This window comes from Ovis aries, chromosome 23 (genome assembly GCF_016772045.2).
Source record: "Ovis aries strain OAR_USU_Benz2616 breed Rambouillet chromosome 23, ARS-UI_Ramb_v3.0, whole genome shotgun sequence".
NCBI lineage: Eukaryota > Metazoa > Chordata > Mammalia > Artiodactyla > Bovidae > Ovis > Ovis aries.
The window spans coordinates 61,504,658-61,531,953 of record NC_056076.1 but is presented as its reverse complement, the minus strand read 5'-3'; the positions used below and the strand labels follow the sequence as shown (position 1 = coordinate 61,531,953).

The 27,296-nt window shown below is 45.2% G+C and overlaps 1 protein-coding gene across 1 annotated transcript in view; it reads right to left on the bottom strand.

The window, feature by feature from the left end:
• PHLPP1 (PH domain and leucine rich repeat protein phosphatase 1) overlaps positions 1–27,296 on the bottom strand; it is a 232,258-nt gene that overhangs the window by 62,895 nt on the left and 142,067 nt on the right. The window contains exons 5-6 of the mRNA XM_042239364.1: positions 4,784–4,930; positions 3,427–3,657 (exon numbers count right to left, since the gene is read on the bottom strand). Coding sequence (XP_042095298.1) covers positions 3,427–3,657; positions 4,784–4,930 — 378 coding nt within the window. The remainder of the gene's footprint in view (positions 1–3,426; positions 3,658–4,783; positions 4,931–27,296) is intronic.

Here is a 27,296-nt window from a genome sequence, read left to right as displayed (position 1 = left end):
CGGGAAAGAGCTTGCTGAATAAAGAGAGAAAGTGGTCATTTATAGCCATGTGGATGAACCTAGACTTTGTCATACAGAGTGAAGTCAGAAAAACACATATTGTATATTAACTCATATATATGGAATACAGAAAAATGGTACTAAGGAATCTATTTGCAGGGCAGGGACAGAGACACAGATGTATAAACAGACCTGTGGACACAGAGACAGGAAGGAGAAGGCGGGATAAACTGAGAGCAGCGCTGACAGGAGCACTGCCACGCGTAAAATGCGCAGCTGGGAACCGCCAGGCGCAGCTGGGAGACTGCTGTGTGCAGCTAGGAACCGCCAGGCGCAGCTAGGAACCGCTGGGCGCAGCTGGGAGACTGCTTCGCACATCTAGTAACCACCGGGCGCAGCTAGTAACCGCCGGGTGCAGCTAGTAACCGCCATGCGCAGCTGGGAGACTGCTGTGCGCAGCTAGTAACCGCCGTGCACAGCTGGGAGACTGCTGATAGCCCAGGGAGCTCAGCGCAGTGCTCTGTGAAGGCCTGGGGGTGGGGTGGGGCAGGGGGCCAGGGGACAGAGGCTGGAAAGGGAGGGAACACACGTATACATACAGCTGATTCGCAGCAGAAACGAACACAACATCGCAATTATACTCCAATTTAAAAATACATGAAAAAACATTAAACTGTTTCACATGTAATTTGGTTGAGTGTGTCAAAAGACGAAAGCAAGGTGAAATATCCTGTTGGCAGCTGAAGTGGAATTGATCCTAAGATGAGAAAGAAGGGTTGGAGCAAGATGAATTTTTACCACAGAGACGAGAGGTAACAATGGGGTCCTGTGAGCACAGGCAACCAACCCTCAAGGCAGAGAAGAGAGAGAGGAGTGATCAAGGAGAGAAATGTAACATCCAGAGTTTGGAGAAAAGGCGAGAATATTCCCTATACCATAGAAAAGACAGTATCAGTCTTAAATATGTCAATGTGAGAAAGAGTAAGATTAAAAGAAAAATGATTACTTTTAATTTGACGTACTGGTTCCATCTGAAGGATCAGAAATGCAATCACTAGAATCAGTCCTCAGCTCACAGAGACTAAGTGAGACTCCTCTTAAATCACCCCACTAGCTTCAACATGAAATATTAAGGCAGAATCACAAGCAAATCTGACCAGATTCCCATCTTCTTAGCTCAGCAGTCTGGAGGGAAGCAGTTACGATCATTCAACATTTACAGTATATAAAAGTTTATTCTGGTTTCTAAATATCCTGTAACTGATCTTATCTTTTTAAAAAGACTCAATTTGAACTAGAAATTTGAAGAATTTACAAAACTCTTAATAAGAACAGCTGCTTCCAAACATATTAGATTGATCTCGTTTGGAAGCTGATTCATATCAAGGAAAATGATGTCTTCTTCCCTAACAGGAGGTAACTTACAAATCCTCTCTCATGCTTGTTACCAGTGAGCAGTGTGACCATTGTTACATCTCTGGGTGGCTTTTTATTTAAAAAGAGCTCAAATCCTTAAACACGAAGGTTTTCTAAACCCAGTTGTGTGTGTGCTGTGGGTGCTCCAGTCACTGCAGGCGTGTGACTCTGTGACCCCATGGACTGCAGCCCGCCAGGATCCCCTGTCCATGGAGTTTCCCAGGGAAGGATACTGGAGGGGGTTGCCATTTCTTCCTCCAGGGGATCTTTTCAACCCGGGGATCGAACCCACATCTCCTGCCTCTCCTGCACTGAAGGCAGATTCTTTTGCCACTGAGCCACCACTCAGAGGCAAGTAAGGTTAACAAATTCAGAAAGAAAGTTAAGAAGACAATGTGTTCAGCTCCCTATCCTGTCACCCTTTAAAAAGCTCTCAAAGTTAGAGAAATCGTTACCATTTGGTCTCCCTGAACTAAGAACTGTATGTCTGCAAATTGCTAGCATATCCCCAGGTGTGACAGCCTTTACTCTCTTAGTCTGAGGAAAGATAAAGCAAACCACTTCTCTGCAGGACTGGAATGAATGGGCTCCCTGGGCCAAACCGGAAGAATGGAGATGAAAGGGAAGCAAGACGGCACTGCTGCTACTTTGTGCTCATGAACTTTGACAGGCTCAAGGGAAGGCCTGGTGCTATCACCCGGGAGGAAGGCAGGCAGAGAAACAGGAAGATCCAAAGAGGGGAAAAGGTGCCAAGAATGACAGCAGAGAGGGGTTCACGAGCAGAAGAGTTTTCACCAGGTAATGAGAACAACATGGAACATTTGCTGAGGGAGAGAGGCATTTACTCTCTTCCTTCCCAAACTCTATGAGTTACGTTGTTATTAACCGTAATCTAGAGATGAGAATACAGCTGCACAGAAACATTAAACATCTCACCTGAGATTTAATGTGCTCACCGCTCCCTGGCTAATGGGGATGTGTGTTGCTCTTCAGTCACTAAGTCTCTGTGACCCCATGGACCCGCAGCGCACCAGGCCTCCCTGTCCATCACCATCTCCCAGAGTTTGCTCAAATTCCTGTCCATTGAGCCAGTGAGGCCATCTGACCATCTCATTCTCTGTCATCCCTTTCTCCTCCTACCCACAATCTTTCCCAGCATCAGGGTCTTTTCCAATGAATCAGCTCTTCACACCAGGTGGCCAAAGTTACTGGCGCTTTAGCTCCAATGGGGAAGTTACTTTCATTGAAAAATATCAAATTGGGCAAGTTAATACTAAGCCCTAAACCCAATATGCTGTTTTGCAGGAACTCAAAGCCCATCCATATGTAAAGTATATACAAAAATACATCTATGATGTACGCAAGGATATGTGGGTGTTTTCAGTTGGAGTTTAGTGTGATCAGAATTCAAAATGCACGTTCCCTGCTCTTGCAAAGGGATGAGAGGGGAGGCTCTAGCCAAACTCAGGCCTAACAAAAGATGACGAGGGTTACATTTTTATAAAGAACAGTAAACTAAGGGAAGAGCCATCTGGATGGAGAGAGAGGAAATTAAGCAAATTAAATAAACAACAAATTTAATGAATATATTATATTAAGGAAGCCAAGGAAGGGAAAAAAAAGAAAGAAGAGGAGCTTGATGATGTCAAGTGCCTTGAGCCACAGAAAGGGAGGGATACTGGAGAGCAAAATCGACCTGGCTCTCAGGAACATGATTTTCATTCACCATAAACAGCTTTCTCTGACTTGATGGTGCTACTAATTAAAGCTGGACTCAAACCTGCAAAATCAACTAAGAGCTTTGAGATAGACGGTCACTCATTGATGAGGGGGAAAAAAAAATTTGAGAAGTTTCAGGGTTCCCTCTGAGGGAAACCAGAAAAGTGGGCCCTAACTGCAACTAACCAGCTTGCTCGTCTAGACAGAAGAAAGCCACCAGAAGGGCCACAACCAACGTCCCAGACAGAAGCCAACCGCTCAAACGGGACAGATTTCTTTAAGGTGGTTTACCTCAGATCCACATGCTTAATGTGAGGCATTTTTCTTAAAGCCTGTAGCCGAAGCGTCTCCATGCAGTTTCCAGACATACAAAGCTTATCCACAGCTGTCAGCTTCTCCAGCACCTCTGGAAAGTCAGTGAATTCATTGAAAGAAAGACCAAGATAACTAAGCTGATGCATGTTCTCCAACTCAGCAGGAAGGGTCTGGAGAAAGTTTCCATCCAACAAAAATGTCTGTAAGCTAGCAAAGAAAACGTTAGAGTTACAAAGAGAACGTATATACTTTACATCTTTATTATGAACATTCAAGTTGCGTAAGTATAGATCCTCTTACCAGAAAAAGGAAATATATCGCACTCTCCTTTGCAAAATGCTAAGGGCAGGGCCTGAGGTGATAATACACCAGAGACAAAAGATCAGAGACAAGCATCTTAATCTTTTATTGAAAATGAAAATTAGGACCAATTCACTGAACCTGGACAGGCGTAAATGGGAACACAGCAAGCTGACTGCAGTGTCAATCAGCCTAGATACTCATCTTTCATTCATTGTTATTTTAAAAATTAACTTCTGACTTTTAAACATAAGAGAAGATTCTGTACTTTTCTCCTAAAAGTACAAATACTGAGATATCACTTTTCATCTGTACATCCATCCTTCTTTCTGTATAAATGAAAAGAAAAATGTATCCCGTAATATTTTCCTAATATTGGTAATAAAGATTTTTTAGATAATAGGATTTAGGGAGCTTCTAAAATATTTACTGTTTTATTTGCTATAGTATTTCATAGTATTTATATCCCTGGTAAAGAACCTGCCTGCAATGCAGGAGACCCAAGTTTGATCCCTGGGTTGGGAAGGTCCCCTGGAGGAGGAAATGGCAACCCACTCCACTATTCTTGCCTGGAGAATTCCATGGACAGAGGAGCCTGGTGGGCTACAGTCCATGGGGTTGCAAAGAGTCAGACACGACTGAGCGACTTCACTTTCACTTTCATAATGAGCATGTGTAAGATTTTAAGTAGTTTCACTTAATAAAACTGGAAGCATATATTTAAAAAAAAAAAAAAAAAAACTAATTTCTAAGCCTTAGAATTCAACATAACTCAGGAAATGAGAAAGTAACCCCTCCTCCTATATTTAGACACATTCATCTGTAGGGATCACTGGTTCTAAATGAGGATATTTTAATTTTTTTACTAGATTCTCAAAGAAGCTACAAAATGAACTCTACACAAGAGCGTGATCTCTTGATTTGGGGCAGGGGTGGCTACGACCAGCACAGCACGCCAGCCTCCTGCGCGATGGCCCCAGCGAGGTGTCCTGGGCGGGGCCTCGGGGCCCTGCAGGGAGGCTGGAGGACCTACTTGCGCATCGCTCCCACGGCGGCCGGGACGGCTCGGAGGGCATTGCACGACACGTTGAGCTCAGCCAGGGTCGGAATATCGCAGACTGCTAGCGGGAAGTCCCCTAAATGGTTATTGGAAAGGTTGAGACTCTTCAACTTGGTGAACCTATCACAAAAACAAAACAGAAAGGAAAGACCGATGTCACAGACGCGCAACTGCACATGGCTTCAGCACTGCCTTAGAGACCCTCTAGGCCGACTCTGACTCAGCGGAGCAGAGCCCGCACAGGGCGAGCCGGCACAGAGCTGGTGGCGCATCTGCAGACTCTGAGGCTGGCGCGCCACCTGAGAGAACGGCTCTGTTTAAAGCAGGCGCCATGCTAAAGCAAGGCTGAGCATCTGAGGAGGTGGGCTTGCTGGAGTGAGGCTTTCAGCTTCCCCTTGGCTGGCTTCATTAGCACCTGTGTGAGTAACAGAGAGGAAGGAAAAGTTCTTTAGGATTTCCCAGACACGTCGAAAACCCAAACCTAAAATAATGAAAAACTTCCCAGTCTATCAAAACCACACTCGCTCTGCGGTGCCCAGCTCTGCAGTTCGAAGCTGAAGAACCAGCCGCCATTCCTCATCTCAGTCCCATGCTCAATCCTGCAGGCCACACAGCCTTCCTGGAGGACCTCTGCTCACCCCACTCTAACCACACTTTCCTCACTGCCTCTTCCTGCTGTTATTGTTGAGTCGCTCAGTCATGTCTGACTCTTTGGGACCCCGTGGACTATAGCCCACCAGGCTCCACTGTCGATGGGATTCCCCGGGCAAGAACACTGGGATGGGCTGTCGTTTCCCTCTCCAGGGGATCTTCCCCGTCCAAGGATCAAAACCATGTCTCCTGCGTTGCAGGCAGGTTCTTCACCACGGAGCCACCTGGCAAGGCCACAGCTCTCTCCAGACCTTCTCTCCTTTCTCCTGCCTACCGCAGTCAGGCATCACAGATCTGGTCCTCGTCAGTCTCTTCTCTCTCTTTACCCTGCCTTCCTTGGCGCTGTCTCCCTGCTCCGTGGACAATGCTCTCTAACCCGCCACAGCCGCTCTCCTCTCCCCTGACCTGCCAACAGCACCTCCAGCCCAAAACTAAACTTACCATCTTTATCCCAGACCAGCACTTCCTCCTGTTCTATTTTTGTTGATGGCTCTTTCATTTTCTCAGTCGTCCAAGCAATTAAAGCAATTCAAGAAGTCATCTCTAAATTCTCACGTTTGGCTCTTTGCCAGCCTCTACCCATTTTCTCAGTTCAGTTCAGTCCCTCAGTCCTGTCCGACTCTTTGCGACCCCATGAATCGCAGCACGCCAGGCCTCTCTGTCCATCACCAGCTCCTGGAGTTCACCCAGACTCACGTCCATCGAGTCACTGATGCCATCCAGCCATCTCATCCTCGGTCGTCCCCTTCTCCTCCTGCCCCCAATCCCTCCTAGCATCAGAGTCTTTTCCAATGAGTCAACTCTTCGCATGAGGTGGCCAAAGTACTGGAGTTTCAGCTTCAGCATCATTCCTTCCAAAGAAATCCCAGGGCTGATCTTCAGAATGGACTGGTTGGATCTCCCTGCAGTTCAAGGGACTCTCAAGAGTCTTCTGCAACACCACAGCTCAAAAGCATCAATTCTTCGGCACTCAGCTTTCTTCACAGTCCAACTCTCACATCCATACATGACCACAGGAAAAACCATAGCCTTGACTAGACGGACCTTAGTCGGCAAAGTAATGTCTCTGCTTTTGAATATGCTATCTAGGTTGGTCATAACTTTTCTTCCAAGGAGTAAGCATCTTTTAATTTCATGACCATCTGCCGTGATTTTGGAGCCCCCCAAAATAAAGTCTGACACTGTTTCTACTGTTTCCCATCTATTTCCCATGAAGTGATGGGACAGGATGCCATGATCCACATTTTCTATTGAGAAGCAAATCCGACTAGGTATTGCATTGTGTCAATTATTTTAAAAACTGGCCATGCCTAAAGTCTAAGCAAGGTATACAATGCCTAAAACAGACACAGTATCTTAAAAATAAACTCAATTCAATCCAGTCAACATTTTAAAGAAACTGTCATGTGACTTCTTTACTAAATTCTAAATAAAAAATGTCAAGCTTTGCTCTAAATAACTATATCCATTTTATTCTAGACAGAAATCTGACAATGCACACATCTGACAGATTGATAGTGGCTTTCTTGGATGACAGAGTAAGTTTAAAGTAAAAAAGAAAGCTTAAAAATTACTGCTAAACTTGAATAATAACTAAAACATTTTTGTATTTTACCATTTGACTCCTTAGTCCTTCTTGAAAGAGAATGTCATCCTCTATTCTGACTACCCATGATCTACGTGACACCGGCTGGAATTACAGGGTCTATTATTTCCAGCCCAGGAGCTCTCAAAGCAAAGTTGGGGGCAATGGAAGACGTCCTTAAAACCCTCTCAGGAGGTGCTCAAGCTCAAAATTATGTTCAAAACAACACTAAGCTGTCATTTGCCTCTTGTCACTCTCCCTTCCTCCCAAACGTCCAGGGGAGGTTTCCAGACGGCACACATCTCTGTGAGAGCGCACCTGTTCAGAAGCAGAAACAGGCTCGGGATCCAACTGTCTTCAGCTAAGCCAGGATTTAAAAGATTTGCAACAACACAAAACAATTATATTCTTCTATTTTTTTTGTTTTAGAAGGTAGTTATTTTTCATAAAAAATACATATGTTAGCAAGAATGGCATCTATTTGTTTTCTAAATTAATTACTATATATTAAAATATTTTTCAGCTTAAATTTCTAATATAGTAAATATCAACAGCTTAATCCACAGAAATAAAAGCTGCTTAGGGTCCTCAATTTTTGAGACAGTAAAAGAATTCTGAGATAAAGTTGCCACATAAAACACAGGGCTCCAGTTAAATTTCTATTTCAGACAAACTACAAACATTTTTTAGTATGTCTCAAATGTTGCATGAGACTTACTTATGCTAAAAAAATATATATTCTTTGTTTTTCTGAAATTCAAATTTAACTAGATGTTTTTTTTCCCTTCTAATTCTGGCAACTTTGTCCTGAAATAGATAAAACTGCTGCTCCAGCCCAAACAAAGACAGTGCCCTGCCGTCTAGATGTGTTACCTCCTTTGGCAGAACTGGCCACAGTTTCAAAATATGCATGAAATTAAACTAAACTGTTTTTTAAGAAGTTCTTCTATGAAGGAAAAAAATCCTGAACATTATCCAACATAATATAGCACAAAGACTTTAGAAAGTGGAGAATGGAAGGGTTACAATTCCAGTAATTACTCACGATGGAAAACGGGATCACTGGCTTTTGGGAAAGTATTTGTCAGTAATGGGGGAAAAGGTATATTCATCTATATAAACAAGTTTACTAGGACCACACCATTGCTGAGAGGAAAGGAAGTCATTAGTGAGCTGAATGAGTAAAAGGCAGCTGACAAACTTAAGTGGAAGAGAAAAGATCAATAATAATAATAATTACAGGCCAAGAGTCCCTACATAACAAGGAGTGCAGGCTCCCTCCACGTAGAGCTGTGCTGTCTGGCACAATACCGGTAGACTGAGGCGGTTCCTGGGCACCTGCAACGGGACCAGTCAAAACTGACGTGTTTCTCTAATCATAACATGCACACTGGATTTCAAAGACTTAGTACATCTAAGTTCTATCAATTTTTCAGAACTGATCATTTTGATTTTGTGGTTTTTCATTTACTAAGTTGTGTCTGACTCTCTGCGACCCCATGAACTGCAGCATGCCAGGCTTCCCTGTCCTTCACTAGCTTCCAGAGTGGGCTCAAACTCACATCCACTGAACCAGTGATGCCATCCAACCACCTCATCCTCTGTTGCCCCATTCTCCTCCCATCCTAAGCCTCTCCCAGCATCAGGGGCTTTTTCAACACGTCAGCTCTTTACATCAGGTGGTCAAAGTACTGGAGCTTCAGTGTCAGCATCAGTCCTTTCAATGAATATTCAGGGGTGACTGGTTTGATATACTTGCTGTCCAAGGGACTCTCGAGAGTCTTCTCCAACACCACAGTTTGAAAGCATTAACTCTTTGGGCTCAGCCTTCTTTATGGCCCAACTCTCATATCCGTACATGACTACTGGAAAAACGACAGCTTTGACCGTACAGACTTTTGTCAGTAAAGTGATGTCTCTGTGTTTTAATAAGCTTGTCTAGGTTTGTCATCGCTTTCTTCCAAGGAGCAAACTTTGTTCAGTGATCATGTGGGCCTCTCCCATAGGCCCACCCGCCCAGGACACTGTGTCCACAGCCCAAGGAGCGGATGGAGCCTGGACCCACGGGCTGTGGGGTCCTGGTCCCTGCAGGATGCGGGACGGAGCTGGAGGTGGGAGAGGAGGAGGCTCGGGCCACTGAGCCGGGCTCCCCGGGCGGCCACAGCCAACGCAGAGCCGCTGGGAGGGCGCACGGACGAGACTGGCCCCGGTCCAGCACAGAACCGCTAGGGGAACATACCGGCTAGACTGTCGAGACTGCCCCCCATCCAGCACAGAACCGTTAGGCGGGCACGGACTAGACTGCCCCCCGGCTGGCACCACAGGCACCAGCTGCCTGAGTTCTTTTATGTCAAGAAGCCCTGTAATGAACACGGAACTAATGAGCCTCCGCCAACAGGAAGAGCTCGGGGAAGGTCAAAGGAGACGCCGCATTCCCCCACCTCCCAGAGCCCGCCTCTCTGGCATCCACCTTGGCCAAGGTCTGTGTGACCCAGGGTGGACTGGATCAGAATGACTGGTCAAGGACAACCTGGAAGCCAATCCCATCAGGAGGAAACCCGAGGCCACGAGCCACGTGGCAGAGCAGCCCTCCGGGGCTCCCTGGCCCCTCTGCTCTCCAATAAAGCCTCTCTTTGTCAGCCCGTGTGTCTCCTCGGACAACCCGGCTCCAAGTGTTGGACAAGAGCCCACAGTCAGGCCCTGGAAGGGGTCCCCCAAGGGGTCTGGGGATTCTAAACTTGAATCCAAATGTGGTCCTAAAAGTGCGTGTGTGAAGGCAGGAGGAGAGAATCTGTTTCAGCGGCAGGTTTTAGGTTATCAGAATTCACACACTTAGCTATGTGGTCTAAGGCCTCCATCTGCACGCCTGCCCTGGAACCTGCACCCTCCAGGGCTGAACCCAGTCCAAGCATCTGAAACCTCTCTCACTCCAGCCCCATCTCGCCTAGGTGGCCCTGCACAGCCGACCCCCAACTGCTTCCGGAAATGAACACAGCATGCAGCAGGCTTGTTCAGCCAACAAAGCATGATTGTTTCTGAGAACTCAAGTTCTTGATCAAAATACAGTAAAACTCAACTGTTTTGGAAACTCCAACCCTTAGTCTTCTTAGAGGTCCACGTCTTCTTTATGTCTGTGGAAAGCTGCCAGGTTATACGCATCTGCTAATTCAAAAACCCCTCCCCAGGAAAATAAGAAGGAAGGTCACCTAGAACCACCTCCCTCTGGTCTTCAAATGAGTGACAGAGATGCCTCAGGGTGACGATTCAGTAAGAGGGAGATGGGAGATCAGGAGAGAACCATGACCTCGCCTCCCTTTGAAAAAGAATGCAGAGGAGGGAGCAAGGTGACCCCACACCATTACGGAAGAAAAAACTAGAAATCTCTGTCTCCGACAAGATAAAAGATTTTTAGTTCTGTCATGCTAACAGGTAAGACAGATAAGTAATCAAATGTGCACAGATCCAGATTCTAAAATAAAATTTGGCTGACTTTGGAAAAACGCATATCTGGTGAAACAGCTTAAATAATTTCATTTTAAAAACTAACATTAATAGTTCTCAAACCATAAGATTAAATCCTTGAAAAGAAGTTACAGGAATTCATTCACGTTCAATATAGGAAAGCAGAGGCAAATCCATGCATCCGACGACGGAAGATTCATAAAATTATTTTAAAGATGATTGTGATAATTACAGCTATCAGTTGATCAATAAAAAATTCTTTTTGATATGTTACAAATTAAAAGGAAAAGAAGCTGTGTGTGTGTGTGTGTGTTTAATCTGTTATATGTATGGGATTCCCTGGTGGTTCAGTAAAGAATCTGTCTGCAATGTGGGAGACCAGGGTTTGACCCCGGGTTGGAAAGATCCCTTGGAGACGGGAATGGCAACCCACCCCAGTATTCTTGCCTGGGTATACACACACACAGGCACACACACAGTGCCAAGGTTAAAGAAAGCTGCTCACAGTAGGTACATCAGGACTTCTCCTCTCTCCTGCTTTCTCATTACACTTTATTAAAGACTTAGATGTAAACAGACATCAACTACTAATCATTCTAAGTCATAGGCTGAAGAATAGTCTCAAGTAGTGAGTGGAAAGCACTCTTTCCACCCTTGCTTCCGCCACAGAGGGCGTCACTGTCGGCCCTGGAGGACAATGAACACCGTGAACACTATGCACACTCACCTGCACACAGACTCAGGCACAGCCCACACTCCCAGACCCCGAAAAGCCTGAGGAGAGCGACTGTACTTTTACAGAGCAAACAAAACATTGTAAGAAAAGGGATATAACTCACGTTCATCTGTTCTGTAACAGAGCTCAGAATAGGGAGAAGAAATGCAGTTAATATTCATCCACTCTAAGAAACAGTGATCTTAGCTCTCCAAATGAATTCCATGGTACGGTGGGCAGTGTGAGTGTTAACTCCAGTCTGACTTAGTCTGAAGCTCCCAGGCATACTTCTGTGTCCATCTCAGGTGTCACACAAGAGCACAATCAACTAAACACACTTGGTCATCTACAGAGACAAAAGCCTCTGACTGTGTTTCGTGAGAAAAAAATCATCAAGGTCCCTTGCAAACGAGGAATCCTAAAGCAAAATGAATGACGATCTGCAAAGGGTGGGGGCCGAGAGGCGAGAGGGGGTCAAAGGCGGGGACAGCAAACGCCGAGCAGACACGTCACCGCAGCCAAGGCAAGTGGTACTCTTCCATTTGCGCTCTTGTGCTCACAGGAGTGTGAGACGGAAGGACAGGAAGAAGGATGCTGCCCACAGACACGAGACGCGCTCCGCTCTCCAGGGGCTCAACCTACCTCCCTTTCCTTTCTCCCTCCAGCTTCTCAGCCATAACTCAGCAACAGCAGGGCCGGAAGGGCACACAGCTTGATGCTGCTGTTGGAACGGCAGCCATCCGTTCTGTCCCGGCACGGGCCTCGTCTCCTGGTCCACCTAGGCAGCACCACAGCACGCCACGGCGTTGCAGTCTTCACTTAGCGTCGAGTGGATCTTGTTCCTCAGTCACTGAATTCCCAGCTAACATCTTCCAAGCTACTCTCCCCAACAAGTCATTCAACTCGACAAAATCAAAGGGTGTTTAGTGTCTTACATTAAACCCTAAGGTTAACATCATCATATTCATGCATCCAACTCCTTATGTCTCTATGATGTATATTCACTGGGTCACAGAGAAAGCAAGGCAATTCCAGAAAAACCCCTGCTTCACTGACTACACTAAAGCTGTCGACTATGTGGATCACAACAAACTGGAAAATCCACAGAGATCACCTTACCTGTCTCCTGAGAAACCTACATGTGGGTCAAGAATGGGACATGAACAATGGACCGGCTCTAAATTGGGAAGGGAGTATGACTGTTTATTGTCACCCTGCTTATTTAACTTATATGCCGAGTACATCATGGAAAGTGCCAGGCTGGATGAATCACAAGCTGGAATCAAGATTGCCAGGAGAAATATCAACAACCTCAGATATGCAGATGACACCACTGTAACGGCAGAAAGTGAAGAGGAGCTAAAGAGCATCTCGATGAGGGTCAGAGAAGAAAGTGAAAAACTTGCCTCAAAACTCAACATTCAAAAAACTAAAATTATGGCATCTGGTCCCATCACTTCATGGCAAGTATTAATAGAAAGGGAAAAAGTGAAGACAGTGACAGATTTTATTTTCTTGGGCTCCAAAAATCACTGCAGATGGTGACTGCAGCCATGAAATTAAAAGATGCTTGTTCCTTGGAAGAAAAGCTATGACAAACCAAGACAGTATATTCAAAAGCAGAGACATCACTTTGCCAACAAAGGTCCTCATAGTCAAAGCTATTGTTTTCCCAGTAGTTGTGTATGGATGTGAGAGTTGGACTATAAAGAAGGCTGAGAGGCAAAGAACTGATGCTTTCGAATTGTGTTACTAGAGAACTAAGAGTCTCTTGGACTGCAAAATCAGACCAGTCCATCCTAAAGGAAATCAACCCTGAATATGTATTGCAAGGAGTGATATTGAAACTGAAACTCCAATACTTTGGCCACCTGACGCGTAAAACTGACTCACTGGAAAATATCCTTATTGCTGGGAAAGACTGAGGGCAGGAGGAGAAGGGGACAACAGAGGATGAGATGATTGAATGGCATCACTGACTCAATGGACATGAGTCTGGGCAAACTCTGGGAGATAGTGAAGGACAGGGAAACCTGGTGTGCTGCAGTCCATGGGGTCACAGAGAGTTTGACTCGAGTGACTGAGTAACAACCGCAGATTTTAAAAACAGATCTACCAGCTGATTTCATTTTGGCCTCTAGAAAAACTGCCTGAGAGCAAGTACTCCTTAGAAAATAAAGAGAAGTCATGTTTTCCAAGGGTAGGAAAGAAAAGGCAAATAAATGTTCTAAGACATCACAGATGAGAAAAACAAATACACAAATGCTATCAATTCTCATATACCTCCCTGGCCTAGGCTTGCTTTATTACTATCACAGACTTGCTTAATCTTTTCTCCTTTCTCAGCCTCTATCCACTCAGTCTACCCACACTCAAAGATTTATATACAAGGTTCTGTGTCTGAGTTAAAGTAAGGGGTATATACAGCCCATATTAATTTAGGGAATAAAACCAGATAAATAGCATGGTAACTATCTGAGCTTTAGATCCATCTAAATCCTTAGTAAATTTCCTTCCAGGAACTAAGGGTACTAAGAAAGGGAAAACTAAGGCACCAGGAAAACTCGACTGTAAAATAAGATGACAGTATGGTGGGAACAGTTCTATTTTTATACACATTCTAAATGTGTTTAAAGCGAGTGTCACACGCTGCACTCATGAAGAGCAAAGTGCATTTGTCTTACTCAACGAGTTAAAGAAAAATCAATATTACTTTCTGGAGTTATTATTCCCCACAAGTGGGTCAATTATAAAAAGGTTCCCTGGGAGACTAGATTTCCGTTTCATAGTAACAGTTCGAGTTTAACTTGTTTTTTTTCCTTGTAGGGGAACAGGCTAATACAGGTTGGAAATTACTAGGCTTTAGTACTGAGTAATGAAGGTACTGCTTGAGGGCTAGAGCCATAAGCACAACTCTAGGCTTAGCCCCCTGCTTTCCATTAATTGTTAATTATGAAAAGCAGGCTTCCCTGTGGTCTGCAGAGGCTGCATCTTAATGGAGAGTGCCGGCTCCCAGTGCTCTATAATACAAGCTAGATTCACTTCTAAGAGAAAAAGTGCTTGTATCTGGTCACCAAAATGACAGGTGCCCATTTTCACAAACTTGAGAAACAGGTAAACAAAACGTTAACAGCCTCCCGTGGGCGCTCAGTTGCTCTGTAACCCTGTGACCCTGCAACCCCATGACCCTGAGACCCCACAGACTGTGGCCCGCCAGGCTCCTCTCGCCATGGGATTCCCCAGACAAGAGCAGTGGTACAGTTGCTCAGTTGTGTGTGATCCTGCAAGCCCATGGGCTGTGGCCCACCAGGCTCCTCTGTCCATGGCATTCCCCAGGCAAGAATACTATAGTGGACTGCCATGCCCTCCTCCAGGGGATCTTCCCAACCCAGGGACTGAACCTGGGTCTCCTGAACTACAGGTGGATTCTTTACCATCTGAGCCACCAGGGAAGCCCAAATCTCATCCTCCTGGATAACCGGTGTGCAGAGTTGGTATACATCCCTCCAAAGCTTTCTTCCTTCTAAAACACACATATGAATACACTGGAGATAACCTCCGTCCCTACTTGTTGAGTGGGATTGTACCACACACTTTTCCAACTTGTTTTCTCACCTGATACAAACAAGTCGTCTTTCTGCGTCAACACCTTGAGTCTGACTCACTCTTCTGACAGCCGCATAACACAGGGCACAAAAGCACCACCTTTTACTCCATCCTTCCGCCGGCCAACGACGGCTACTCCATTGTTTGCTGGCAGAAATAATTCAGCCTATTTGTTTGTGCATCAGTGATTTTTATTTTGCAGTGTTTATGGCTGCCCAATGCCATGGATATTTCTGAAATCCAACAAGCTCTAAAAATTGAGAGATTTTTCTTTGATTCATGTGGTGGCAAAAATGACCTAAACTGATGTGAATATCCATCTGTTGTTCCCTTAGAAATACAAAGGTGTTTGCTTATGGAGTGTTTTCCCAAACCCTGAGCTAGGTGTTATATTATACAGTATATTATATTATATAGTATATGTATTATCTTTGAAAATCTCTGAAATCTGAGCCACAAATAGCCTCAAGAGTTTTGGATTAGAGATTGTGAACCTGTATTTCTAAATATATAACTGATGGGTCTATGAGTATGTACAATTAAACATTTTTAAACTTTCTCATTTTTATACAACTTTCAAAGGTTACTTTCCATTTACAGTTTTTACAAAGTACTGGCTGCATTCCCTGTGTTGTGCAACACATCTTTGAGCCTATCTCACACCTAAGAGTTTGTATCTCCCACTACATACTTATTTTTACTAACGCGTACAGGAAAAAATGGCAAAAGTTGTAGAAATTCACACTCCCAGTCAGAGAGTGTTTCTTTCTGCACTGTCTCCGCTCCCTTTAATGTTAGCTGCCGTTGCTAATGTTACATCAGTCGCCAGTTGTGTCCAACTCTGTGCGACCGCATGGACTGCAGCCCACCAGGCTCCCCCGTCCCTGGGATTCTCCAGGCAAGAACACTGGAGTGGGTTGCCATTTCCTTCTCCAATGCATGAAAGTGAAAAGTGAAAGTGAAGTCGCTCAGTCGTGTCCGACTCCTAGCAACCCCATGGACTGCAGCCCACCAGGCTCCTCCGTCCATGGGAATTTCCAGGCAAGAGTACTGGAGTGGGGTGCCATTGCCTTCTCCTTTGCTAATGTTAGCTTTGTTGCTAATCTGATGGGCAAAAAGCTGTACCAGCTCATTTCAACTGCTCTTTCTCAATGAAGTTCATCTTTTTGTGAAGTTCACCTTCTTTGAAATACAGTCATATTCGACTATTTTTCTCCTGGGTTGTTCTTCCTCTACAAATTAATTTGTAGGAGCTCCCTGAACACTACGTGCCATTTGGCGCTGTGTGCTCCACGCGAGTCGCATGACACTCCAGCCTACGGCTTCATTTTTCCCTCTGCTAATGCTGACTTTAGCCACACAGTAATTTTATTTGTTCAAATTTGGTGGCTTTTTCCTTTATGGAATCTGTTTTTCACCTTTTGCTTGAGAAGGTCCCTCACCCCAAAGCAGCACAGATATTCTCCTGTATTCCCTTCAAATACCTATACTTTTTAAATTTAATTTTTATTTCACCTAATATTTATGTTTGATGGAGGTCCAAGTTGCTTTTTTTTGTTTTTCTGGTAACTAAATATGCCAGTGCCATTTATCAAATAAACCATCCACTTGGATTTCTATTCAATTTAAATAAATTTCATGCACTAGGGGAAGACAATAAAAAGAGAAAAGCGTGGTGCTGTTCCAGTAAAATAGATGGAGAAAAAGGCCTGGGTAAAAACAAGTTGCACTTATTGTTTCTCTTTCCTTTTTTTCCCCAAGAGAATTTAAAAAATCAAATGCCTGTATTTTTTGTTCTTCCTAACAGCCCGCCTTGTGGCCTTGTGTCAGCAAAATGTTTTAATAAAATTATTAGTCTGACAGAGCAACTCTCCTCTTTTAGCTTTAGAAGAACAAATCTTGGGAAGGGTGTAAAACAAGCACTGAAGGCCTTTCTTCGAGAGAAATGTTAGTTACGCCAATGAGTGAAAGAGACGTCACTCAGCGGCTTCCCGCTCGTCCTCCAGACTCCTCAAACTCCCTCCGTGTGAAACGCTGCTGGCTTATGGACTTACTCCCACACTCTGTTTTAATAAAATCTTTTGCCCCAGTCCAGGAATGATATAGGGCAACCTGGACATGCTATAATTATTTTATAAGAAAGAAAAATAATTTGACAGACACTTAAGAGTTTCTCTTCTGGATGGTGAAGAAAAGAGAGAATGCCTTTCGCCCCATGTTCTTCTCGGACTCACCTGCAGTTGTGCGGCCTGAGAAACATTTGAGTCTTTGCGCAGCTGCAGAACTGCTGGGAACTTCCACTTCAGAAGGCACGGCTCGGCTCCTTAGAGTCCACACTCCTCTCCACGCCCTTGAATCGTGCTGCCCTGGCACCGAACTCTCACCGGTGACTTTTCCATCCATTTCTCAGGGCAGCACTTTTCCCTGCTGTCCCTTTACAACTTCGGAAACGAAGCCGCGTGAAATTACACACGATACTCTGTCCCGAGGCCTGAGTAGCCCGCTGGCTTTGTCCAAGGTCAGCACCCACTAGGGTCCTCCTGGGAAGTCCAGCACGACTAACGCTACGGGAGCCACTACCAGCTTCTCAACAAACAGATGGGGAAACAGCGAGAGACCTTATTTTCTTGGGCTCCAAAAATCACTGCAGATGGTGACTGCAGCCATGAAATTAAAAGATGCTTGCTCCTTGGAAGGAAAGTTATGAGCAACCTAGACACCATATTAAAAAGCAGAGACATTATTTTGCCAACAAAGGTCCATCCAGTCAAAGCTATAGTTTTTCCAGTAGTCATGTACGGAGAGCTGGACTATACACAAAGCTGAGCGCCAAAGACTTGATGCTTTTGAACTGTGGTGTTGGAGATGACTCTTGAGAGTCCCTTGGGCTGCAAGGAGATCCAACCAGTTCATCCTAAAGGAGATTAGTCCTGAGTGTTCATTGGAAGGGCTGATGTTGAAGCTGAAACTCCAATCCTTTGGCCACCTGATGCGAAGGGCTGACTCATTTGAAAAGACCCTGATGCTGGGAAAGATTGAAGGTGGGAGGAGAAGGGGACGACAGAGGACGAGATGGTTGGATGGCATCACTGACTCGATGGATATGAGTTTGGGTAAACTCCGGGAGTTGGTGATGGACAGGGAGGCCTGGTGTGCTGCAGTCCATGGGGTTGCAAGGAGTCAGACACAACTGAGCAACTGAACTGAACTGAACCGGCTTCTCAACATTTGAGCAAAATAAATGGACACCACCCACCTTAGTCCTCATCACTGTAAATGACTGTCAGTATACGCAAAACAAGCACAATGCCTTCTCATGGGGCCAGAAAGCAAAAATAAACACATGCATAGTGTTACTTGGATAAAGTTTAACATTTGTGGCCAAGAAGGATCACAGCAACATTTTCTCAAGAACTGCTGCAGATGTTAAAAATGCCGAATAATTAAACCAAAGCTACAACACACAGACATGATTTTTCCAAAATAACCATCAAGGAAATAAGGGACACTCAAGTGTGGGCAATAATTACAGTGGACATGTTACTGCAAGGGCAAACTAGAGCACTCCCTAAAGAGAGAAATTTTTACTTTAATCCTCCCTTTTAAGATAATTCAAACAAGAGGCATTTATTGGTTACTTCCTCTGTGCCAAATCCTAGACTCAGTTAACCCTATGGATACAACAGCCGACAAGACAGAGTTCCTGTCCATAGCAAGGGAGTGGGCAGCATGCCGCAGCAGGGTGCTGCAAATCCAGGAATCACATTACACAGAGGACCACCCCAAACCACAAGATGGTAACCACATGGAAATAGCAGTCACTAGATTACAGGAGCTCTGCACCATCTAAACTGGTGAAAACAGTTAAGTTGTAAGTGGCATAAAGCTGTCACTTTCTGATTCTTTCATAAACTGGCAAGACAATTTTTAAAAAAAGTATGTTAAGTTACAGTTAAACATCTCTTATCAAATAGTTTCTCACTTTATCCATGACTACATTTTGTCATTTTCTCACCAACAGATCTGCCCATAGTTAGCCAGTTTCATCACGATACTATTCGAAGCATGTTTAATACTAACCACCACACGATCCTGGAGAAGGGAATGCCTACCCACTCCAGTGTTCTGGTCTGGAGAATCCCACGGACCGAGGAGCTTGGTGGTCCATGGGGTTGCAAAGAGTCGGACACGACTGAGCAACTAAGCACAAAAGCACCAGACTAGTAGGACAAGTAAGAAAATATAAAAACATTTCTGTAACAGGCAGAAGACAGACAGCTATTTCTACTTCTCAAAGCAGAGAAGACCCACACAGTATACTTGGATAAAATCCCAGGTGAGTCATACAAGGATATATAAAAATGAAAACCAGGTAATGTCTCTTTCAAGGATATTAGATTACCAAAGGAGATGGTGAACACAAGCTAAGGCTGGAGAGAATACTTATGTCATGAAAACATGCTTAGACGTGAAAAGCTTAAAAGCTCGTATCACAAACAGAGCAGGCATATCTGGTATTTAAACAGAAAAAAAATCCAATACCCAAAGTTTAATAGGTATAATAAAAATCTGATCCTAGGACTAAACCATTCACTCACTGGACACTTTCAGAGTTCTCATTGGGCACAGAAGTGTGTGAGGCACGCACATGTGTGAATGAGGCATGGCTTTCCCCTGCAGGAACCGGACACAGCTTGGGAGCGAAGCTGCTACAATGGAAGGCAGAAGATGAAAACGCACTGGGAAAAAAACACCATGAGTGCTTACAGAAAAGTCACTAGTCTCGAAGGGACATGAACAGGCAGATGGGGACTCGAAAAGAGAACACTCAGAAAAAGCAGTCTGGTGTGACCATGCCTCAGACGTCAGGAAGCGCTGCTGGAGGGCAGCGGTCTCTGCCCCGTCACTAGAGGCTCTGATTCAGCAGGTCTGGGGCGAAACCCAGGAATCTCTGTTCCTAGTAAATATCCCAGGTGATTCTGATGTAGGCATTGCACAAATCACATTTTGAGAAACACTAATTTGGAGGGCAAAAGCTCTATTTCTGGAAAACAGTAAGCAAATACACTCTTAAGCAGAAAGAAAGCAAGCTTGTGATTGTAAAGGATGCTTAAAGACTTTTCAGGGTGCCTCAAATTCCGGATGAAGACACTGCGATGTACCTGTGGAAATTACCGGACAGGGAAATGGCCTGTTAGAATGCACAGGCTCGTGGACCCCGTGAATGAACGGACCCCACTCTCTCCCTTCTTGTGCTCCCTCTACACACACACACACACACACCATCTCCACTGGGGTGAAAGTGAGCCTTCTAGCAGGAATTTTTAAACTGGAGGAAAGAACAACTGTTTGGAAAGTCAGACTTTCCCTTAGGTTTCTTGTTAATTCCGAGTCCCAAAGACAGCACCAGGGAGGGATGGGCACGCGGGCATCAGGAGGCCTCCCCATCAAGTGCCCTGCCAGCTCCAGCACCGTCCTAACTCGCCATGGAAACGACAGCGGGAACCCAACGGCTCCAGGGGACAGCAAACCACAAAACTACACTCGGGACCAACAGGAACCCTTGCAGGCCTCTGGTTTCCCAGTTCCCCGTGTGCTGTCAGAGGCACTCCAGTCAGCCGTGTGAGTCTGACGTGAGGCAGGGGGGAGAGGGAGAAAGGGGGACATCAGTGACTTCCATCAGCAGCCTCAGGCTAGCAACAGAAACACTGTTTCAGAGTCACCAGTAACGATATTAAACCATCAACAACCACAAAACTGGCCCGCCTGCTGCATGCTTAACCTGTCCCCTAAGAGCCAGGCAGGGGGGAAAGTTGGTTTCCACACAGAATAGCAAATTTCTGCAAATACTATGTTTAACATTAAACTCTAACAGTTGAAACTTGAAAGTCCAGCAAAGAACTCCACGAAAATAAGCAGAAGAACAGAACCCGCCAGAGTGCAGTCCAGCCTCACTGGACTCAAGCCAAGGGCTCTGAAGACTCCTGCCCACTTTTCATTTAAGTGGGGAAAAGAAAAAGTTTAAGAACATCTTAAAGGATCCCAAGAAGTCAACAGAGAAAACCGAATTTAATGCAGTCTGGTTGATAAATATATCTTTTGTTTCTCTCTGAGCTCTCTTCTAAACACACTGTACAAGGGAAGAAGAAAATAGGCTGTTACGGCCAGAAATGAGGCTGGGAGCCGTAGCCAAGGAGGGCAGCGTAGGCTACACAATCTCAGTGCCCCGAGCTTGAAGCAAAGGCTTTCCTTTGATCAGACGCTCAGGGAAAGAAAAGGTGAACTGTGTGAGCTGGAAAACTTCCCAAGAGGATCAGAATTCCATCTGAAAAGCAAAGCTGTGCGAGAAAGGAGCGTCTAGTGCTGGGAAGGGTTAAGTGGAGGAAGGGCGTTCCACGCAGCCTCTGAGCTTCCTTAGACTCTTGGCAAGCCTCCCACCAAGCCCAGCAGTGGAAATTCCTTCCCGAGGTTTTCTCTCCTTGAGCAGCAACTGTGCTGTGTTTTGTCTCTAAAGCATCGGCTACGCCCTTTCTTCAGCAATCAACTGCTCCTGTTTGCCTGTAATATTCTTTATCTGACAGAGCATCTTCGCAGAAGCGGGAGCTGTTCGGAGCTGCAGTCCACGTCCGGCAAATAAGCCGAAAAAGCATTTTGGCATGCCACTCCCGATCTCACTCTGTTAAGGAATCATCACTGTTTCGATTAAAAGTGAGTTTTCAGGAATCACTGACAGAAACAAAAATTAAAATCTCTTTTTCTGTAAACACCTGGAGATTTCGGCAGGGATGGGCAATTAAGATGACTCACTAGCTCTACAATGCCAAGATCCCCGAAAGAGCAGAGCAGGCAATAAGGTCACTTATTTTTCATTTCATGAAGACTCAAAATGTAGCAAATTGAGCTTTCTAAGAAGAAAGGTACTTGATAAATGCCAGGCATAATTATGAGTTTCTAAATGGTCATTTCTTTACAGCTTCCATTCTTTCACACCCACATACTTGCACACCGAGCCCAACTCCATTCCTTTACTCCCATCTGAAAAATTCTCACCCCTCCTCTCTCTCTTCTCTTTTCAGCTAAAGGAATTTCACGTCTAATCGGATAACCTTTGAGGTACCATGGAAAAGCGACCAGAAACATACACATACAAATTATTAGCATCAAACTTTGCTTTTGAGTTTCCTCTGACCCTGCTCTCTGTAGGCACTGCACTGGACTATCACCGTCGCGGAGCTCTCTGACAGATCCCCCCGCAAGCTTCAGACTTGTCGGCGTAACACGACTACTCGTGAAACTTTAACAAGGGACAGATTCAGCTCTTTTAATGTAAAAGTACATTTCAAATGTTTGAACACCAAAGTCATTTAGTATAAATAAGTTCACACTGCTTTGATACCGTGTTCAAAACAATAAAACTAAGACATGAGAAGGAAAATTATATTCCTTGAACTCAAGCCAGCAAAAACTTGTCCTCTTCATTGACTTTACAAAGAAACAATATATTTTATTAACAATCTTAGGACTAACACCACCTGCAACATCTAAGTGGAATACAATTAATATAAGTGAAATAGTATCTACTAATAAATAGAGGTAAATAATGCACCTTAATTATCAGTAACATACGGAATCTAGACGGAAACCACAGAAACTACCAAAAATCACTCTGATTTTGCCTCTCCTCTATCTCTGAAAACTAACCGAAGAGCTCCAATGCCAATAAAGGAAACACAAACGCTGGGAGTTCCAAGAACAACGTTTCCTCTGAGACTGCTGGCCTGCGCGCGGACATCTGCACGCCGCCTTTCCAGAATTAGAATGCCGCTGCAAACACCGCTTAGGATGCTCTTCGAACACTGCTCATTTGGTTACGTGACAATTTCCAATAGAAAGGATAATTAGGGGGACATGTGGTTAAAAGAAGAAGTCTCACCACGCCTGTGATAAATGCATTCTATGTAAAGCTTTTTTTCTGGATATCTGCCCTAACACTGTAACCTAGAAATTCATCCCTTGAGATGTGGTAAAAACTTAAAAATAAATTATCCTTTGGTTCTTCTCTAACATATTCCCTGTGAAAGGCAGACTTGAGATGAACAAAAATTCCTTCAACATAAACTGAAAACAAGAAATTAAATATACGGCGTATCTCAAAAATACCATACCACCTGTACAACACTAAATAAGTCACTCCAGTGCTTTCTGAAGGACAACCGAGTTACACATAATTTCGATTCTAGTACTGAACCCGTGTGCATGTACACATATAAACCTCCTACTTTGAAAACTTAGCAAAAAAATCCTTCACGGATAATGGGGATGGAAAACAGAAATCTCAGATTAGCACGTGGTGGTAAATAAATTGGTTTAAAGCCTAACTTTTTTTGTTGTTGTTGCTTTGTTTTTAACAAAGGGCAACACAACATCATCCTCATAAAATGCTCAGACCCCACAGACCAAGCCCCCTCAGCCCGCCTCCCTCACACGCGGCGCCGCAGACACGCAACAAACCTTGGCTGGCAGCGAAAACCTCGAACGTCTTCCACCTTAAATCAAAGCCACGGCTTTACAGGAAAACTACATACTACGAAGACCAAGCTGATAGTGTGTAACTGGATATGTTTTGTTCTGCTTTTAAAAATGCAAATGAAAGATGCTGGACCCAAGTACATACGACAGGACTCACAGATATTATGAACAGAAACGGGCGGAAGTACTGGACGGTGTCAGCAGTGGGGACAGTGGGCATCCTCGGGGGCCGAGAGGAGGGCACAGCGCGCCAGGAACCGAGTGCTCAGCACGCGCGCACTGGCCGCACGCGCGCACTTGGCGGCAGCCTATCAAAGTGTCCTTTCCTTACACTTCCACAAGAAGACCTTCACAGGCTATACAAGGAATAAAATGGGACCCCAGGCCCTCTCCCCGGCTTATACTCCCTGGAGGAAGCTGAACCCTGGCTCGAAGACGTCAGGGGGAGCAGAGAGCACCGCTCCGACCGCGGGTGGACCGAGGAAGCACACACCGCGCCCGGAGGCCCCGGCTGCGCCCGCGCCGCACTCCCCAGGCCCCGGCACGCCCTGCCCAGGGAAGACCGAAGCGCGGCCCTCAAGAACGGGGACGCACCCCCGAGAGAAGAGCCCCAGGTACCGTCTGTGGAAGTTCCCCCACGAAGCCACAAGGCTCACCCTCGACAGCCCTGCCGGGAAGACGCAGGGAGGAGGGACCTCGCCCACAGACCCCGGCACGCCACTCCCTTCGCAGGGGCTCCCATTTAAGAGGACCCGGGAGCAAAGGGTCGCTTCAGTGTGTCTGACTCTTCGCAACCACGTGGGCGGCAGCCTGCCAGGCTCCTCTGTCCATGGGATTCTCCAGACAGAAACACTGCAGTGGGTTGCCATGACCGCCTCCAGGGGATCTTCCCAACCCAGGGATGGAACCCAAGCCCCTTGCGTCTCCTCCATTGGCAGGCGGGTTCTTTACCACTAGCACCGCCTAGGAAGCCCTAAGGATCACCAGTGAGTGACATAAAAGTCAGACACCCACACAAACAGGAAACAAGAAACCAAGGCAGCAAAGGACACGTCCTCAGAAAAGGAAGACACGCACCCGTCGGGGGGAAGGCCGGTGCCGGTGGGGGCAGAACACTGCGAAAATACACACCAATTAAACACACACATAAGAAAGACCTCTTGGAAAATAAGGACAGCAGAAATCCAGAAGGTCAAGATGAAGTAGAGAAACGCTGTTAAGAAGTAGGGCGTTAAGAGGAAAATTAGAGCATCAGAGGACAAATGAGGAGGTCCTGCCTAACTACTAGGAATTCAGAGGAAGAATCAGAGGAAGAAAAGAGAAAATAAAATGGGAAGAAAGTATCACACAATAAGAGAAAGTTTTCCAGAACTGAAGGACATGCTTCCCCTCCGTCCCCCCAGATCAAGTGTTCATCTTAGTGGCTGAAATGAACAGAGTGCCAAAAAAGAAAATCCTAAAGGAGCTACCTCACGCCCGAGGTCAGGAGTGGTGGCCAAGAGGAGCGACCCTGCGTCCAAAGTAAGGAACAGTGGCTACACTTTGCTGGAGCAGCCGAGAAGAGAGACCCCATGTCCAAGGTAAGAGAACCCCAAGTAAGACGGTAGGCACTAAGAGAGGGGGTCAGAGGGCGGACACTGAAACCACAGTCACAGCCAACTAGCCAATCTGATCACACGGACCACAGCCTGGTCTAACTCAGTGACACTAAGCCATGCCCTGTGGGGACACCCAAGATGGACGAGTCATGGTGGAGAGGTGACAGAACGGGGCCCACTGGAGAAGGGAATGGCAAACCACTTCAGTATTCTTGCCTTGAGAGCCCCATGAACAGTATGAAAAGGCAAAACGATAGGATACTGAAAGAGGAACTCCCCAAGTCAGTAGGTGCCCAATATGCTCCTGGCGATCAGTGGAGAAATAACTCCAGAAAGAATGAAGGGATGGAGGCAAAGCAAAAACCACACCCAGCTGTGGATGTGGCTAGAGATGAAGCAAGGTCTGAGGCTGTAAAGAGCAATACTGCATAGGAACCTGGAACGTCGGGTCCATGAATCAAGGCAAACTGGAAGTGGTCAAACAGGAGACGTCAAGAGTGAACGTCGACATTCTAGGAAATCAGAGAACTAAGATGGACTGGAATGGGTGAATTTAATTCAGATGACCATTGTATCTACTACTGTGGGCAGGAATCCCTTAGAAGAAATGGAGTAGCCATCTTAGTCAACAAAAGAGTTCAAAATGCAGTACTTCAATGCAATCTCAAAAACAACAAAAGGATCTCTGTTTCCAAGGCAAGCCATTCAATATCACAGTAGTTCAAGTCTATGCCCCAACCAGTAATGCTGAAGAAGCTGAACAGTTCTATAAAGACCTATAAGACCTTCTAGAACTAACACCCAAAAAAGATGTCCTTTTCATTATAGGGGACTGGAATGCAAAAGTAGGAAGTCAAGACACACCTGGAGTAACAGGCAAATTTGGCCATGGAATGCAGAATGAAGCAGGGCAAAGACTAATAGAATTTTGCCAAGAGAACGCACTGGTCATAGCAAACACCCTCTTCCAACAACACAAGAGAAGACTCTACACATGGACATTACCAGATGGTCAACACTGAAATCAGATTGATTATATTCTTTGCAGCCAAAGATGGAGAAGCTCTATACAGTTAGCAAAATCAAGACCAGGAGCTGACTATGGCTCAGATCATGAACTCCTTATTGCCAAATTCAGACTTAAACTGAGAAAGTAGGGAAAACCACTAGACCATTCAGGTATGACCTAAATCAAATCCCTTATGATTATACAGTGGAAGTGAGAAATAGATTTAAGGGCCTAGATCTCATAGATAGAGTGCCTGAAGAACCATGGATGGAGGTTCATGACATTGTACAGGAGACAGGGATCAAGACCATCCCCAAGAAAAAGAACTGGAAAAAGGCAAACTGGCTGTCTGAGGAGGCCTTACAAATAGCCGTGAAAAGAAGAGAAGTGAAAAGCAAAAGAGAAAAGGAAAGATACACCCATCTGAACGCAGAGTTCCAAAGAACAGCAAGGAGAGATAAGAAAGCCTTCCTCAGTGATCAATGCAAAGAAATAGAGGAAAACAACAGAATGGGAAAGACTAGAGATCTCTTCAAGAAAATTAGAGATACCAAGGGAACATTTCATGCAAAGATGGACTCAAGAAAGGACAGAAATGAAGACCTAACAGAAGGCGTCCGTCCGACCTAACAGAAGCAGAAGATATTAAGAAGAGGGGGCAAGAATATACAGAAAAACTGTACAAAAAGGATCTTCACGACACGGACAATCATGATGGTGTGATCACTCACCTAGAGCCAGACATCCTGGAATGTGAAGTCAAGTGGGCCTTAGGAAGCATCACTACAAACAAAGCTAGTGGAGGTGATAGAATTCCAGTTGAGCTATTTCAAATCCTGAAAAATGATGCTGTGAAAGTGCTGCACTCAATATGCCAGCAAATCTGGAAAACTCAGCAGTGGCCACAGGACTGGAAAAGGTCAGTTTTGAACTGTGAACCTCCTGATGTTCAAGCTGGTTTTAGAAAAGGCAGAGGAACCAGAGATCAAATTGCCAACATCCACTGGATCATCGAAAAAGCAAAAGCATTCCAGAAAAACATCTACTTTGCTTTACTGACTATGCCAAAGCCTTTGACTCTGTGGATCACAATAAACTGTGGAAATTCTGAAAGAGATGGGCATACCAGACCACCTAACCTGCCTCTTGAGAAACCTATATGCAGGTCAGGAAGCAACAGTTAGAACTGGACATGGAACAACAGACTGGTTCCAAATAGGAAAAGGAGTACGTCAAGGCTGTATACTGTCACCCTGCTTATTTAACTTATATGCAGAGTACATCACGAGAAACACTGGGCTGGAGGAAGCACAAGCTGGAATCAAGACTGC